This window comes from Mastigoproctus giganteus, chromosome 1 (assembly GCF_048544385.1).
Source record: "Mastigoproctus giganteus isolate SK-2022 chromosome 1, ASM4854438v1, whole genome shotgun sequence".
Classification (NCBI taxonomy): Eukaryota; Metazoa; Arthropoda; class Arachnida; order Uropygi; family Thelyphonidae; genus Mastigoproctus; species Mastigoproctus giganteus.
In genome coordinates this window covers 222,997,282-223,015,836 of record NC_143575.1, presented here as the reverse complement: position 1 = coordinate 223,015,836, position 18,555 = coordinate 222,997,282, and the positions used below count along the sequence as shown (strand labels likewise).

General features: G+C 38.6%; 1 protein-coding gene across 1 annotated transcript in view; it reads right to left on the bottom strand.

The window, feature by feature from the left end:
- The window catches only part of RfC3 (replication factor C subunit RfC3), a 144,641-nt gene that overhangs the window by 24,203 nt on the left and 101,883 nt on the right, over positions 1-18,555 (bottom strand). The window contains exon 9 of the mRNA XM_090384506.1: positions 11,949-12,026. Within this exon, the coding sequence (XP_090240632.1) occupies positions 11,949-12,026 (78 nt within the window). The remainder of the gene's footprint in view (positions 1-11,948; positions 12,027-18,555) is intronic.

Sequence of the window (18,555 nt, the reverse complement as noted above, 5' to 3'; positions counted from 1 at the left end):
CGCGCAGGTTAATCTGCTGGTGACAAGGCCTGTACCCGATGCAGATGGTAAGGATACAGTTGGTGTTCTCGCAACACTCTCCAAATAGTCGAACATTGAACAGCCAGTTGCATTGCTATTCTGCATGTGCTGATTTCAGGAGTGGCATGCACAACATCCAAAATCTCCTCCTCTACTTCAGGAGTCGTAGATCTTGGTTGTCCTCTGTCAGCAGCACGAGGTGTAAAGGTCCCATGTTCACAAAGGCGGTGATGGATACCTTCAAACGTTTTCCTGTCTGGACATCTTCGTTCTGGGAACCTTTTGTGGTACAAACGACGAGCCTCCAGAGCATTGCCATCCGCCAAACTGTACATAAAGTGCATATCCACTTGCTCCTGATTTGAGTACATGGTCGGAATGGAAAACCATCAGATTCTGTCAGTACCTTGTGATGAAGGAAATCACCTGCGGGAGATAAGACATTCTGGTTAATAACTCGGGAACCAAGCATTTCCAGAACTATGTTGATATAAAATATTTTTATTGTCTACATATGAGGAACTCATTCCTGAAGTTATGCCGTGTATTTTTGAGACACCCTGTATATATATATATATATATATATTTTTTTTTTTTTTTTCAAATACAGTAGAATCCGGATAAGAAGTTTTCCGAGGGACTGGAGGTTTAGAACTTCCTACATGTAAAAACGTCTTAGAAGGCTATGAAATATTAACTACACAAATGAAAATGAAAAGATATACACACATAAGTTAAAGATGAATTTTTAAGTGCTATTTCAGAATTTATAAATCTTTTACTCTATTTATGGGAAACATTTTTAAACCAAGGATTTTTAATTGCTTAACATTCTGTTCATTAAACTTATTACCAAGTTGGAAGGATGAGCTCCTTTGGAGTTTCAACATACCTTAAAAGGTCACAATTACAATAAGATAGAGAACAATCCACTAAGTAATTCAGAAAAATCAGAACTTAACAGCAAATGTTTCATGTGGTCAAAGCTATCCGATTATGGATATCGATGAAAACAATTGCAATATGAGAATACGGAATTGCAACTGCAATTCCATAGTCTGAAAGCATCAGACTACAGAAAATTGAGTAATCGAACAAGTTAATGCATAGCATAATTTTAGTTCGTAGTAAATCACCGTAGTAGGTGGCATCGTTTTTGTGGTATCTCATATTGCAAATGCCTCCACAACCAGTTTCCTGATATTGAACTACCTAGAACAAGCAATGCTTTTACAGTGGATTCCTGGTGAATACCACCACCACCACCCAGGCACCGAGAATAACTAGCATTAGTCTTCTCAGTCGTGAAGCTTTGCTTATTAGAGGTAGTGCAGTGCAATATCAGGGCAACTCATTGTGAAGGCATTCACAATATGAGATGTAAAAAATTACTTCGGTGGTTTACTATGAACTAAAATGATGCTTGGCAATAACTTGTTCGATTGCCAAATGTTTATATTGTTTAATATTTTTTAATATTAAAAATAAAGAATTTCTATATTTAAAAAACGTATTAAGTGGGAAAATGTCATTATAATAATACACTGTGTATTCTTTATCATGAACTTTTTATGCGGGAAAACGTTTTACCCGTGAAAATAATACATTACAATATATAGAGTTAAAATCAGGAATTAAGAAACCAAACCTAGTACATGGGAAAACTTATTATGTGGGAATTTCTTATCCGGGTTCTACTGTGTGTGTATATATATATACAGTACATATATGTATTAGGTGTTACTATACACTCCCACTTTTCAAATTTTTTCAAAATTTATTTCATATTTGGCACGCTAAAGCATGCCAAATTTTAAGCATCTTGCTTCCAGCAGAATTTTAGTGAATATCATGTTTTATGTTCTTGTCATTATGTGAAAACAATAACAAATCTTTCAAACACGACTTGAAACAATCAGTGAGATTGCAGATATTTAATCAGTGAAAGGGAAACTTGAACTATATACACAAAAATGCAATTTAAAACTTTGTAGCAATGTTGATGCCTATCAAGTCCCATGCCACCTTTACTCAGAAAGTTGCAAATATGGTGGTGCCACAACTGACAGGTGCATGCATTTAATTACTTTATGAAAGTAAAAATTGCTTGGAAACTATTATGATAAAAGTTTGTCTATATTTAGAAATATTAATTAAAGAATAATTCTGGATCATTATTTCGTAGCTACTCCTGTCAGATGCATTGTCACTGCCACAACAACCACTGGATTAAATGAAAACCTTTAATGGTTTACAATTCTGAAACTTAGAGCCTTATGGATGTACTGTTGTAATCAAATAGAAAAGCTGGACAAATACTTCCTGCACCAATATTCTTTTGTTTCTTGGAATAAGATAAAATCGGTCAGTGCATCCAGAGGAAATGGGTGGCCAGTGCATGTTGAATCAATTTGGTGTGATATAAACACTAGGAAAACAAAAATGAGGGTAGGAGCGTGTTATAAGTAATGACTGCAGTGAGTATAACAAACAACTGTAGAGATGTATAAAGTGGGCCATCAAAACAGAACGTCTTTATAATGGGGGATTTTACAGATATTGACTGCACCTTGTGGGTTGGTCACTCACATAATAACAAGACTTTTGTGGATTTATTGGATAACTGTTTCCTAAACCAGCATATCAAGGAGGCAACAAGAGAAAGCAATACAGTTGATTTGATTATCAGCAGCAACCTTTCATGTATTAAGGTTCTGCAGATAAGACCAACTAGGTGGCAGTAATCACAATGTATTGATGTGGGATTTACTTAAAGATGTAACTACTATCGAAGACAAGGGAAAGGGCTTTTTCTTTCATAAATGTGACTAAACTGGTTTTAGACAGTTTTTGAATTATATGCAGTGGGATCAATTGATGAAGTTATAAAGTGCAAAATCTACATGGGAAACATTCAGGGATGTTATCATAGAAGTTACTTGGCTTTTTATACCAACTAAGAGATACAGTTCAAGGCACAGACCTAAATGGATGTCAGACGAACTGATGAGACTTGTGGCAGCAAAGCAAAATGCATGGTATGCATGGTATCAGATGATTCAGATGCCCACAATAGATATAAACTAGTTTGCAATCAAGTCACAGAGGAGGCCAGTCAAGCTAAGGAAGATTAAAAGAGATCTTTGGCAAAGAAAACCAGCAGACTTCTTTAGTTAAATAAACAGTAAATGGAGGAAGGATTTGAATTACATTAGTCCACTAAATATGAATGGATTAACTGTTGATGATCTTCTCAGGTTGCTGACAAACTGAATGGGAAATTTTTTTTGGATGGGGATGCCAGAAGTGAGTCAAATTCTGGCAACGAGCTAAATGATTTTGCAATAACTGAAAGGAAAGTGGAGAAGAAATTGTTGAAACTAAACATAAAAAAAGGCACCTGGAGTGTATGGTATCTAACCAGTTATATTAAAGGAGGCAACAAAAGAGGTAAGTACCTATACTATTAGCCATGATTATGAGAGCATCCCTGAATCTGAATTCAGGGGAGGTCCCTGTAGACTGCAGATGTGTGAATGTATCTCCAGTTCACAATGGGGAGGGATCAAAGAGTGACATAAATAATTATAGACCTGTTAACTTGACTCTTGTTCAGAACTTATGTTACCCATCAATGAACAAATTCAGGGGAAAAGTTTGGTGAAATTCAATCAGTTGCTTTGACATTTAAAAGGCTTTTGTTCATGTTTGGCATAAAGGTCTCCTAAATAAGCTTCCATCTTATGGTTTGCCAACTGTTTTTTATAATTGGATATCGTTTTCTCACTGCAGGTGATGGTAGACAACTCTGTCTTTAACTTCTCTGCTGATGTGTGTATTGCCCAAGGTTCAGTTATTTCTCCCTATTAATGACTTTCTTTGATTGACTAGAAATCCTATCAATAGTTCTGTTGATGATAGCACATTGCATTTCACCTTCCAGTTTGAGAAACCTTGCCCTGCACAATATTCGCTACCAATTCCTTAAATAATGATCTCCAGGTAACTCTTCATTGGGGCAAAGATAAATTAGGTGATTTCAATCCTTCTAAAACTCAGTCATGTCTTATATCTTGCAAAAAGGATTCTTCTGCATCTATACTATCTTTGATGGCACTCAGATTTCTAGAAAAGATAACATACCTTTTAGGCATTACCCTGACTTCTAATCTCTCTTGGAATAAGCACATCACAAATACTGCTTCCCCTGCATCTAAAAAACTGGATTTTCTCTTTCACTCTCTGCATTACTTTTCTTCCAAATGGCTACTCACTCTATACAAATCTCAAAATCTGTCCTACCATGGAATATTGTTCTCACATCTGGGGCAGTGCCTCCAAAACCTTTCTCAGGCTCCTAGACTCCATTCAAAAGAGGGCAGTTATGTTATTTAATGATCCATCTCTAACAGTCTCTCCATGCTATCTCATAGCTTTCTGTTTCTGCTGCATGCCTTTTCTTTAGAGACTTCCATAGGCATTGTTCTTTTGAATTGGCTTCTGTAATTCCCCCTCTCATTCCAAACAAGTCCTGACACATGTTGCGACCAGTGAACATCTATTTACTGTCCAACTTCAAACTCACAGAACCAACTTTTCTTCTTCCTCATTTATTCCTTCATCTCCTGTTTTCTGGAACAACCTTCCTTTATATGTATTTCCTGAAAATTATAAACTACAGAAATTTAAGTCTAATGTCAACAAGTATCTTCTTACATCTTCTCAACCTTCAACTGATTCACGGTACTAAGCACAATCGGTTCTAATACTTTTAATGCTTGGGATTTTCATTAAAAAGGGGGGGGGCTGAAATAACTAAGTCGCTGGTTAAAGAAGTAATGCAGGATCATCTACACAGGTATGCAATTAAACTCTCATCATAGCATGGATTTGTTAAGGGGCATTCTTGCCTTATCAATTTGATTGGATACTATGATACTATGGATACTATAAAAAAAGGAACTGGATGTAAAAATAATTTTTAATCATATACTGAACTTTCAGAAAAGTGCTGTTGCATATAAAAGACTGCTATACAAATTGAAGCAATGTGGCATTAAGGGCAAGTTGCCACTATGGATAAAGGGATGGTTGAGTGGGAGAAGATAGAGTGGTTATTAATGGGCACTGCTCTTATTGAATTAAATGTTATTAGCAGAGTCCTCCAGGTTTCAGTGCTGAGCACATTGCTGTTTACTATATTTATTAATTATACTGATGACGGTATATTAGGCTTAATGTCTAAGTTTGCAGATGATACAAAGTCAGTGTAATACTGATAAATGCAATTAATATTGACAAATGCAAGGTACTTCATATGGTCATCACTAATCCCAGATTAATGTAACAGCTGTGTAGTACCACACTCAGGGCAGTTATTATTTGTTATTTTTTTTGGCTTTTAGGAGCATTAGTAACTAAGGCCATATTGCTCCGGGGATATGCGGTGGTCATTCCCTGACCTTTCTGCATTCTCCATATTTGGTGGTCATGGGCTCGAACCCCCGTCTAATCAAGAAGCGTGTGCTACACACTGCTGCTCCTGCCCACCTGGCTACGGAGGCATCACTCAGGGCAGTGGAGAATGAAAAAGACCTGCAGGTACAGTCAGATATGTACCTGCATGAAGTTCTTGAGGAGTGTAGACAGGCTGCCCGGACAGCTCTTGGGGTTTTGTCAATGATAAACAGCAATTTTGCCAGCAGGGATAAGGAAGTGCTTGTTCAATTGTATAAGGTAATGGTTAGGCCACATCTTGTGTACTGAATACAGGTCTGGAAGCCTCATTTTAGAAAGGACATGGATCTATTGGAAATGCAGAGAAGAGCATGAAGATTGGTGAGGGGAGCAAAAGCGTGCTCTTGGCAAAATCTTTAGTTTTTCAAATTGCAATGCCTGGAAACGGAAACTGGGCGTCTGCAAGGAGATCTGATTGAGGCGTTTAAGGCCTTGAATGGATTGAGTAAGATACTGATAGAATCCTTCCCCTTTCTAAAACTAGAAATGTGAGGTAGCATAAATTCCAATTGAGGAAGGATGGTTGCAGGTCAGATATGTAGAAATTTTCTTCAAGTAGAGAGGGTGGCTAGTTTGAATAAATTCAAGGAAGAAGTACATAAGCTGCTAGAGGAGGATGGACAGGTGAATGAAATGTTGGTTTTTTTTTGTTGATGCTATATAAGCTTGCTTTCTTGCATCATTTACTACTAATACTACCACTACTACTAGTAATACTATTTCAACAGTGATCTCTTTAAAGAAACAAAGGAACACCGTGCAAGAAATAATCTTGACTACAAAATTCTGTTAGTCTTTGATAATGCTCCAGGTCACACATCCAACATTGTAGATCGTTCGCAAAATATTAGAGTTGCATTCTTATTTCTCAGTGTAATTTCCATTACCAATGGAAAAAATTATGACTTTTAAACCATTATAGATGCAGAACATTTTCAAAATTAATTATGTTGTAACTTACAACATCCAAAACACAATTTACATTACTGGAGGGGTCTGGGCTGGGTATAATCTAATCTAGGTGTTCACAAAGTGCGGCCCGAAGGTCGTCTGCAGCCTACAAGCTTTCTGTATGCAGCCCGTGGCCATTTTTATGGTGATATGTATAAATGCGAAGAAAATCTTTCTTTGAATTTTGTAGAATCATAAGACTTGTAAACTAACATCAAATGGCTTCATTATTTGGAAGTACTTATATTTGTGAAAAAACATTCTCTACTATGAACATAAACACAAGTCTAAATTAAGATCCAAAATGGAAAATGCGTAAAACAAATGCGAGATAGTCATCTCGCATGTATTTTATGCATCCACACAACATCTTTAGAACCCAGGCTGATGGAAATAACCTCAAACAAACAATTCCATAAATCATATGCTAAAAAACATTAAGCTTTATAATTTGTTTCTTGTAATACTACAATTCATAAATATTTCTTTGTATTATTTTCAATAGTCAATGTAATACTGATAAATTCATTTAAATTTATGATCAATATTACATTTAATAGTTTTTAATTTTGCTTTAAAATTAACAAAATTTTGTTGCTTAATTTAAAAAATGCCAATCAAGGTTTCATGTGAAAATTTGCTAATTTTATCAAAATTTATTGGGAAGTGTTGTTTTCTAATATGTATGTTGTGCAAGTATATACATATCAGTGATATCACAACATTAACACAATATGTGGCCCACCCACAATTTCTATCATCATAATTTCATCAATATTTGCCAGCTGAAAAAGTTTAAGAAACACTGATCTAAATGAATGAATGGTGTCTGGGGAAAAAAACATGGCCAGCTTGTGTGCAGCTATGGGGGATGCAAGGTGCACGATGTTTCCAGTTTGAGATGTGAAACAATCACTTTATAAAAAGAACACGTTGAAGATGCAGATGTAGAATGATATCATGAACTTGCTCAATTCCTACCAGGAATTCTACAAAATGAAACCTATCTGATTCATCTTCTGTGTGTTACTTCCAAAAGAAAATAGATATCATTTTCTCCTGTAGAAGAGACCTTAGGAATTTTTAATGATGATTCAGGTCGGTTATGAAAATACAGAGCAAGAGGTACGAATGATGATTTTGGTTACCAATGTCAAATTTATAATGAAAAATGTAAATTTCAAACCCTTAAGGTAGATATTTTTACTTTATGTTAATTTCAAATGCATTTTCAAAGTTTTCTGCACACACGCGCACACACACATACATACACACATCCCTGTTTATATTATATGCTGTAACAGAATTAAAATACAAGTAGTAAAACAAAATACAGATATAACGTACATCAGCTATATCTCCTGTTATTTTGCAAGCATCTTTCACTTTTTACCTGACTTTCTATGGAATTTAAATTTTACACTTTTTATAAATTCACCTCTCATGTTAAGCAGGATTAATTGTAATATTTTAAAACCTGTACAAGGCAGATTTATCATTTCATCCTTTTATTTTTATGGCAACTGAGAATGTAGTCCTAATTGTTTTAGTTGTACAGCAGACTCTCGATTAACCGGAATCGGATTAACCGGAACACTTGAAGACTCCAAATAAAAAATAAAAAAATCAACCAGAAATCATAAAATTCAAGTAATAACTAGAATAGGTATAAACAGATACTTTGTAAGTCGTAAATAAGCGACAAGAGGCATTATAAGTCATCATTGGGAGATTAATGTACCTATTATCTTGCAATCCCCTCTATCTTCACATCCGCCACTCAAAAAAAAAAAAAAAAAAAAAAAAAACCGATGGGTAAACGCCAAAGAGTTGCGTTTTCAGTTAAGCAAAAACGAAATTATTCAAAAGTTTGAAAACGGTGCATCTGTTAAATCTCTAAGGAATCATTATAATAAGGATGTATCAAATTGGCAAAACATTAACAAGTATCGTGCAGAATTTAGATTTGTCAATAATAATATAGTAGCAATATGTTATTAGTCATTCCCGAGTTATGTAAAACTCAACGAAGTAAGAATTCCTGGAACGTATCCCTTACGTATGTCAGGGACTTTTGTATTTTTGGATTAACCGGGAAATCGATTATCCGGGATTTGTTTTTTACCATCTATCCCAGAAAATCGAGAGTCTACTGTATTATAATTGGCAAAGTGATGCAGAGAAGCATTGAACTTAAAAAAAAAAAAAAAAAAAGATTATCTTAGCTCATACACATTTGTCACCTATTTCAACCACTTATTTTTATTTTCTACAACAGCACATTCAAGAGACTATATCCAACAATGTTGCTTAATATGAGCAACTATTTCAGGATAGTGGCATAGTATTTAGGGTTATGCACCACCTGTGGTTTCCCACATCCGTGCCATATGTACTGTGTGATGGAATGCAGAACTACTGCATAAGCCAGAAAAAAGTGTAGTCTGGTTTATGCAGTGTTGTGTTATGTTCAGTTGTGTGTCTGGCTACTTGGCTGCAGGGCCCCCTAGTGGGATCCTACGTTGCCCACCACCACCACTGGAAGGTGAGCCAGGCTGCCCTCATACTCTGGCTGATCTATGCCAGGGTGCCAGGGTCGCCTGAGCTTTCTGGATGGAGACCAAATAAATAAATAAGAAAATAATAATAATAAAAATAAAAAAAGGGGGAAGAGAGTGGGGAAGATAGTACAAGTGGTGGAGTCAACGTAGGCAAAAGGAGGAGGATGAGGAAAGAAGGCATCCTCCTTTTGCTTGGGTGTTCATTTAGTTCTGAAGTTCTGATAGTGGCCAGTGATGAGGGAAGGGCAGGTACGAGGAGAGATCATAGTGGTTTCAGGAACGTCTGGTCAGGATGTCTATGTTGTGGGATCAGATGTGGAGAGTGATACCAACGCATTTTGAAGACTGCTGAGGCATACCTGCTAAAAGCTAAAAATGCTTCTTTTGATTTTAACAGGTTGCACTCTAGACTAAGTGTGGCTAAATTTAGATCCAGTAACAGTTGAATATGTAGGTCCCGGTAGATGTTACACGAGTGCATTACGTGGTGCCAGTCCTCCACATACACAATGGGTATTGTTTACAAGCTCAAAATCCTGAAGTCGCTTTTTAAATGACCCATGTCCTGTCAGAAGAAAGGTAGTATGTAAATTAGGGAAGAACCAGCCAAGTCCTTGTTTGTTGAGATAGGAGACTAGGTAGAAATAGCTTGGTAGTACTACCTTTGGTGGAATCATCCCAGCAGATTTGCCAGAGGGAAACAAGTTCCTGCCAAGTACGCTGGAGAGCTTGTTTTGGATCTGCATCAACAATTGTTTTTATCCCCAGGAATTCAGCTGCTTTGTTTTTTCTGATAGCATGGGAAGGCTCTGTGAAGGCTGCTTGAAGGTCAAGGGGAATACAGCATGTTAATACTTGTAGTGTTGCTGTTGATGTCGTTCTACAAGCCCGAGTCATTTTTAATAACATCAACTGTTGTATCTGCAGGATAATGTTCCTAGTGCTGATGATAGACAAACAGTGGAACCACACGGCAGCACCGTATGTTACGATACGATGTTGTTGTTGTTATTTGGTTTTTAGGAGCATTAGCAACTAAGGCCATATTGCTCCGGGGATATGCGGTGGTCATTCCCTGACCTTTCTGCATCCTCCGTATTTGGTGGTCACGGGCTCGAACCCCGGTCTAATCAAGAAGCGTGTGCTCCTGCCCACCTGGCTACGGAGGCGGCCGTATATTACGAACAGTACAAAAACAGCTGAATAAAGAAGGTGGAGTGCAGGTCCCTTAAGAGCCCAGTCTTTGCGAGCGAAGCGAGCAAGCATATTGATATAATTTTTGGCCTTTTCTTTCATGGACTTTAGATGTAGCATGAAAGTTCTGCGATCATCTAGGGTAACACCTAACTATTTGAACGTTGATTCTTGAGTGCATGTCCTTTATAATGAATGGTTAATGGTCTGTTGATGTCAAGATGTCCTTTGAGAAGTAGGGTTCTACTTTTGTCTGTAGAGATTTCCAGCTTATTCTCTTCAGCTCAAACTGACAGGGCATTCAAGACTGTGTTGGCTCTGGTCTCAATAACTGCACGAGTAGGGCCCCAACAACGATAACCAGGTCATCTGCATATGAGAGCTGTGTGGTATGTGGGGGGGGGGAAAGTCCTGCAGGAGCCATTCATCCAGAATCATATTCCAAACAGCTGGCCCCAGAACAGAGCCCTGCAGGCAGCCTCCGGTGAGTTGGCAAGTGATACTATGAAATTTTGTTTTTATGGTAACTTTTCTGTTAGAGAAGAAATCTGTAAGACATTTGAAGATGTTGAAGGAGCAGCCAGATATTCTGGCTCGCCACAGGATCCCTGGCTACCAGACTGTGTCAAAAGCCTCCGTAAAATCTATAAAAAGCGCCAGTACATAATGGGCATCAGAATTATCTGCTAGCTGAGTGGTTTTCAGTATTGCATCAATAGTTAATCACCCATGCTTGAAGCCAAACTGGAGTGTGGAGGCGAGTCCTTTGGTTTCATAGCCAGACTGAAGATGGGTGAGAAGTAACCTCTCAAATACTTTACCTAATATTGGTAATAGAGCAATTGGACGGTATGCTTTATATCTTTGGGTAAAAGCCTGAGGTTGGTGTGTTTCCAGTGTGTAGGAAAGGAGCCTTCAATGATGTTCTAGTACAACTATTCAACATGTGTCTTCATTAAGACACATGTTGAATAGTTGTACTAGAACATCGGGTGCAACAGACCAAAGGTGTTTGATGGACTCCCCCTTGATGAGGTCCAGGCCAGTAGCTTTTCCATTTTTGATTTTATTTATGGCTAATGCAACCTCTTCTTCCGTGAAGGTTCTGTGGCCGAGGGCAAATAGCCCTGATTCTCAGTGATGACATTTCTGTGTACTTTGGTGTTTGTTATTTGGTTTTTAGGAGCATTAGCAACTAAGGCCATATTACTCCGGGAATATGCGGTGGTCATTCCCTGACCTTTCCGCATCCTCCGTATTTGGTGGTCACGGGCTCGAACCCCGGTCTAATCAAGACGCGTGTGCTACGCACTGCTGCTCCTGCCCACCTGGCTACGGAGGCGCCGTACTTTGGTGTCAACTATTTCAGGATTCAAAAAGTATTCAAAGTATTTTATTAAAGTTTTGCGGGCTCCAGGGTTCCCCCTATCCGCCAACTATTTCAGGATATTAATTTCTATTTGTTTACAGTCTGGCCATGTCCTGAAATTTTTTCAAGTCATGGCTAGATTGAGTTTATCTACAATACAGTCAGCCAGTTTGAAACAAAATTTTTATATAAAAAGCTTGTTTTTGCATTTACAGCTGAAATAGTTGGAAAAGCCAGTGTTCCATTAATGCTGGAATTAATGTTAGTATAATTTCTTGAGTGCAATAAAATAAACACCTGTTACAAGTTGTAAGAAATACTTTCATGGTACTTACTGCGATGTACATAGAGATGAACTTGTGTTAAAATGTCTTGCAGTGCAAGGCCTTTGATCGTTTTTACATCAGTAATATCTGAGGAGATATTAAGGTATTAAACTGAACTTTAAACACTTCCTGAATACAGAATATATATAATGAAGCTGCAATGCAATACCAGGTGTGATGATAAAGACATCTTGGAAAATTCTTCAAAGAGCACAGAACATTTCTTTAAACAGGATATTAGTTAGTAGAAGTGGATTTATCAGTAGATACAAAAGACTTGCATGTGTTATAATTTATATAATATATGAAGTTTCAATATTCAAACAAAGGTTTAGGAATTTTTACTTATGTTTTTTGACTAAGTGGAGCCTGGGGGTCCTCCCACATCTGCATTATTTCACTGTGTGTAAGCCTAATCAGCAAAGCCAGTCATGTACATAGGAGGGCGCTGAATCTCTTTAAAAGTTACAGCTATCAGTTACAGGCTCTGCAAAAACGATAAGTGTTTACCTGTTATTTACATGATTGTTATTTTATATTGTACTTAATACGTAGTCATATAGTTATAGTTACGCTGGTTATTTTTTATTTTTAATTTAGATAAAGAGTTTTTGTGGATTTTACTTACGATAGGTAAAACCGTTATTTCGTTCCATTTTTGTAGCCATTGTTTTTGGATATAGTGGTAGGGAATTCAAATTTTTTAATTGAGGTAGCTAGGTAGTTCTAACGCATAATTATATAGTAATACGCTTCACTGTTTCTATTTAATAGTTTCTATTCAAATACTACTGACATTTAATTTATTGATTTTTTTTAATTTAAACTACCATGCCCCAAACTAGAGCAGCAAAGCAACGGGCACAAAGTGGCAGGAGTGCTGTGACTCGGGGGAGAACTGAGGGGGGCAATTCTCCAACGCATCACAGCCTAAAGAAATGTGCAACTTGTGAAATGTTTGCCGAACTCTCTGGAACGGAACATGATATTGCCATGGGGGATGTCTTTGTGTGTGCGCGATGCAAGGAGTGTATCGAAATCAGGCAACAACTCAGCGTTCTTATGGGCCTATATGAGAGCTTGAAGGACAGGGTGGATGCCCTCGAAGGAAGTAAATTGAGGGGCCCATCAAGCTCTCAGCTGCCCACATCAACGCCAGAGCTTGCACTTGGTCATCACACAACACAGCGGCAACCCCCAAGGCAGAATGCGCTGGTCCCAAAGGAACTATTAGTTGTTGGTGACTCTATTGTCAGGGAAACGGGGAACATGCTATGTAAAAAGGATAGGTGGAACAGGACCAGGGTATGTCTGCCAGGGGCAAAGGTTGATGACGTTGTAGAGCGGATATCATCTTTCAAGGCACAAAAGGTGATATAGTTGTACACGTTGGCACTAATGATATTAAGAGTAGGAGACCGGCAGAATTACTCAACAAGTACAGGTCACTGTTGAAAAAAAGCCGTGAAATAGGGTTGAATTTGAAAGTGTCTGCAATTCTGCCCAGACACGATAGGAGGGAGTACATGATGAGAGCCTTGTCGATCAATTCGGCCCTGGAAAGATTGTGCAAGGCTCAAGGGGTAGAATTTTTTTCAGCCTGGACTGTACTTGTTAACAGGAGAGATTGCTTCTACAGGGATGGGATACACTTAAATAGAAAGGGTGCAAGAATATTTGCTGATGCTATCGAGGTAGTGTTAGGTGGGTCGGAAAACTGCTAGTTTGGGGGGATACAAAGACTAATAGTTTAACAGTAACCGCAGGCAGAGGTGAAGGTGATTCTTGCACAACTTCTATTAGAATAAGAAGCGACCTGGAGCGAGGGGTGTTGGGGGTTTCAGGGACGGATGGCAGTCATCATGGAATAGTTGGGTATATGGGATGTGTTAGGGTATCGAGGAATAGGCATAGGAGCATGTATGCTTGCATGTATACCAATGCTAGAAGTATAGTAAATAAATTTGATGAATTTGAAGTGTTGGTCAAGACATCAAAGGCGGATATTGTTGGGATAGCAGAGACGTGGTGTCACAAAGATATAAGGAATGCAGAACTGGAATTTGGGGAGTACAATGTGTACAGAAAGGATAGACAGGACAGAAAGGGAGGGGGTGTTATGCTGTTAATTAAGAAAAACATAAAATCAAAGGAAGTGCACCCAGTTAATATAGATGAACAGTGCTCTGTTGAGTCAGTTTGGTGCGAGATAAGCACTGCGAAAGGAAAAATAAGGGTAGGAGTGTGTTATAGGCCTAATGACTTGAATGAGTACAATGAACAATTGTACAGAGAAATAGAGTGGGCCAGTAAATCTGAATGTCTTATAATGGGGGATTTTAACTTCCCAGATATTGACTGGAACTTGTGGGTTGGTCACTCACACACCAGTCAGACTTTTGTGAATTTATTGGATGATTGTTTTCTGCAGCAGCATGTTCGAGAGGCAACCACAGAAAGTAACACTCTTGATCTGGTTATCAGCAGTGATCATTCGTGTATTAAGAATTTGCAGATAAAGGAACCACTAGGTGGCAGTGATCACAATGTGCTGAAGTGGGATTTACTCAAAGAGGTAACTACCGTCAGGGGTAAAGGAAAGGGTTTTTGCTTCCGTAAAGGGGAGTACAGTGGTCTCAGACAGTTTTTAAATTCTGTACAGTGGGATCAACTGATGATGCTACCAACAGTAAATTCTAAGTGGGAAGCATTCAAGGAATTAATCGTGGAAGCTACTAGACTTTATATACCGATTAAGAAATATCGTTCAAGGTTTAGGCCTAAATGGTTATCAAATGAACTAATGAGACTCGTGACAGAGAAGAAAAATGCATGGGATGCATATAAATTATCAGGTGACGCAGAAGCCTGTGGCAGATATAAGCTAGTCTGTAATCAGGTCACAAAGGAGGTTCGGCAGGCGAAGGCGGATTACGAGAAATCTTTGGCAAAGGATGCTAAGAAAAACAGCAAGGATTTCTTTACTTATATAAACTCTAAAAGGAAGGGGCTGAATATGATTGGTCCACTTGACATCGATGGTTCGACTGTTGATGATCCTGCTCAGATAGCAAACAAACTGAATGAGTATTTTGCATCTACATTCACACGTGAGGAATTATTACAGTTTGAAAATGGAAGAAGGTTATCAAATTGTAGCAGTGTGCTTAATGATTTTGTAATAACTGAGAGCAAAGTGGAGGAGAAATTGTTGAAGTTAAACATAAGAAAGGCACCTGGGGTGGATGGGATCTATCCAGTTATTTTAAAGGAGGCGGCAAAGCAACTAAGCAAACCCTTAGCCATAATTATGAGAGCATCCTTGGACTCAGGGGAGGTTCCCACGGACTGGAGATGTGCAAATGTATCCCCAATTCACAAAGGTGGATCGAAGGGTGACACGAATAATTACAGACCAGTTAGTTTAACTTCTGTTCCGGGTAAAATAATGGAGTCACTGGTTAAAGATGCATTGCAGGATCATCTAGACAAGACTGCAGCAATAATTCAAACACAGCATGGGTTTGTTAAGGGAAAGTCTTGTCTGACAAATTTGATTGGTTATTATGATGTGGTCACAAAGGAACTGGATGCGAAAAATAATTTTGATATCATATACTTGGATTTCAGGAAAGCTTTTGACACTGTTGCGCATGGAAGACTACTGTACAAATTGGAGCAGAATGGTATTAAGGGTAAGTTGCTACAATGGATAAAAGGATGGTTAAGTGGGAGAAGACAGAGGGTGGTAATCAATGGGTGCTGCTCTTCGTGGACTAATGTTATTAGTGGAGTCCCACAGGGTTCGATGTTGGGTCCACTGTTGTTTTGTGTATTTATCAATGATATTGATGAAGGTATATCAGGCTTAATGTCGAAGTTTGCAGATGACACAAAGGTTGGCAGGGTTGTTAATGACAGTAATGGCAGTGTGCTACTGCAACAGGATCTAGATAATTTGGGCAGATGGGCTAAGAAGTGGCAACTGAAGTTCAACCTTGACAAATGCAAAGTACTGCATATGGGTAGAAGTAACCCCAGAGAAACGTACCAACTGTGTGGTACTACACTTAAGGTGGTAGAAAATGAAAAAGACCTGGGAGTAATTGTGCAGTCAGATATGAAGTTTTCTGAGCAATGCAGACAGGCTGCTAGGGCAGGTCATGGGGTTTTGTCAATGATATATAGGAATTTTGCTAGCAGGGAAAAGGAGGTGATTGTCCCTCTGTATAAGGCAATGGTCAGGCCACGCCTTGAGTATTGCGTACAAGTCTGGAGGCCTCATTTTAGGAAGGATGTAGATTTGCTTGAGCGTGTACAGAGAAGAGCAACACGATTGGTGAGGGGAATGAAGGGATTCTCTTACCAAGAGAGGCTTAAGTTCTGCAAATTGCAGTGGCTGGAGACTAGGCACCTGCGCGGTGATCTGATTGAGGTCTATAAGGCCTTGAATGGGTTGAGCACGCTGAATTCTGATGGGATCCTTCCACTTGTTCAGATTACGAACCTACGGGGACATAAGTTCAAATTAAGAAAGGATAGATGTAGAATAGATGTGCGGAAATTTGCCTTTAGCCAGCGGGTGGTTAATTGCTGGAACAAACTTCCATCTGTCGTTGTGGAAGTTGATAGGTTAAATAAATTTAAGGAGGAACTGGACAGGCATTTGGAGGGAATGGTGTGATGATTTTTTTTTTTTTTTTTTTTTTTTTGGCTGATGCTGCATAAGCTCCTACACTTGCTTTCTTGCATCATGTGCCACTACTACTACTACTACTACTACTACTACCTTTGCCAGGATTGCCCATAATCCAGCCTATGGTGAAGGGAGTAAATCCTAAAGATTTAGGAATGTGCACACATCCAAGTATTTATACTTGCCAAGTTTCAAAAAATGCAGAACTTTCAATAAATTTTCTGGCTTTAGCTAGAATGCTCCAGAAATGTTCCACCACTGCCTGGACTGTGTTTCCCAGATGGTAACTAATTAATGCATGTCATATGCTGTTCCCCCCACCCCATGTGTCCATTGCAAGGGTTCCATTTCATATGTGCAAGTCCCGTCACAGTTTGGGATTCACATATACAGGATGAAAATCTACTTGCTATCAGTACCATCATAGTTTGGCATGTGGAATTAAAAACTGAAGACTTTGGTGCCTGTTCAATGTGCAGATGCTGTATTTTTTTTAAATCGCATTTTAAAATGAGTGATTTTTTTTAATTGCATTTTTTGCATCAAATTTTGTTTCAAATTAGGGAAAAGTGCTACATGAAGACCTTTCTGTTATTTTAAATTCTTTTAGTGTATTCTGGACTCCAGAATATACTAAATTCTTCCACCTTTTTGTAATCTCTTCCATTGATGTTATGAGTTGTCCATTTTTCATTTATTACTGCTCTTTTATTGTAATATTTCTGTTATATACTCTCTTGAACTCTACAAACATAGTGGTCATCAGTTTGTTTTATTCCCACTTTTTCAGTTCATCCCAAATCGTGACTCTGCACCAACCATTCTATCTCTCATATATGCATGTCCATGAGCTATTGTCAAACAGCATTGGCAATATGGCATGGGGCATAATCCTGTCAAACAAACACAGGTCAGTACTAAAGAAGTACAACTCGTTCTAGAGTTTCTAGAACAAGTAGAGAAGGACAACAAGACTGGTGAGGGGGAAAAGGGGGTTCTCTTACGAAGAAAGGCTTAAGTTCTTAAAATTGCAGCATCTGGAGACTAGGCGCCTGCAAAGTGATATGACTGAGGTGTATAAGACTTAGAATGGATTGAGCAGGCTCAATGCTGATGGGATTCTTCCTCTTGCTCAGATTACAAACCTGAGGGGACATAAATTGAAATTGAGGAAAGACAGTTGTCGAATAGATGTGCGGAAATTTGCCTTTAGCCAGCAGGTAGTTGATTGCTGGAACAAACTTCCATTTGTCGTTGTGGAAGTTGATAGCTTAAATAAATTCAAGGAAGAAGTGGACAAACGTTTGGAGCAAATGGATGAGTGAAATGGGAAGGTTCTTTCTTTTTTGGCTGATGCTGTATAAGCTTGCTTTCTTGCATCATATGCCTCTACTAATGCTAATAATCCTGTTGAAACAAACACAAGTCAGTACTAAAGAAGTGCCATGTTGTAGGTAGCATGGAATTGTCTAATCTTTATCTAAGGTAGGCACAGACTTTCATGGTTCCCCATACAACAACACTTCCTCCAAACTTCATTGTTGGCATGAAGCTGATTGATTTGATTTGGTAGTTGTTGGCGCATCGGCTTCTGTGGCCATATTGCACCTCCCAAGGTTTTTTTTGCGGTACTTTGATCCAAGCCCGAGGCGGGAATTGAACCCGCGACCTTTGGGTTGCCGGGCAGGTACTTTACCCACTCGGCTAGCCCGGTCGGCGATTTTGGCATGAAGCAACAGACATCCCCACCATCCATCACACCTGCCCATCTGATTAGAATAGGGTTCAGCAATATTCACCAGTCCATTGAACTGATTTCCACTGCTGTAGTGACCAATTATGACATTCACTTTGCCATATAAGGGTGAGACCTCTGATTACAGTTGGTGATGTTTGGCTTATGTGCCCTGCTCTCCCATG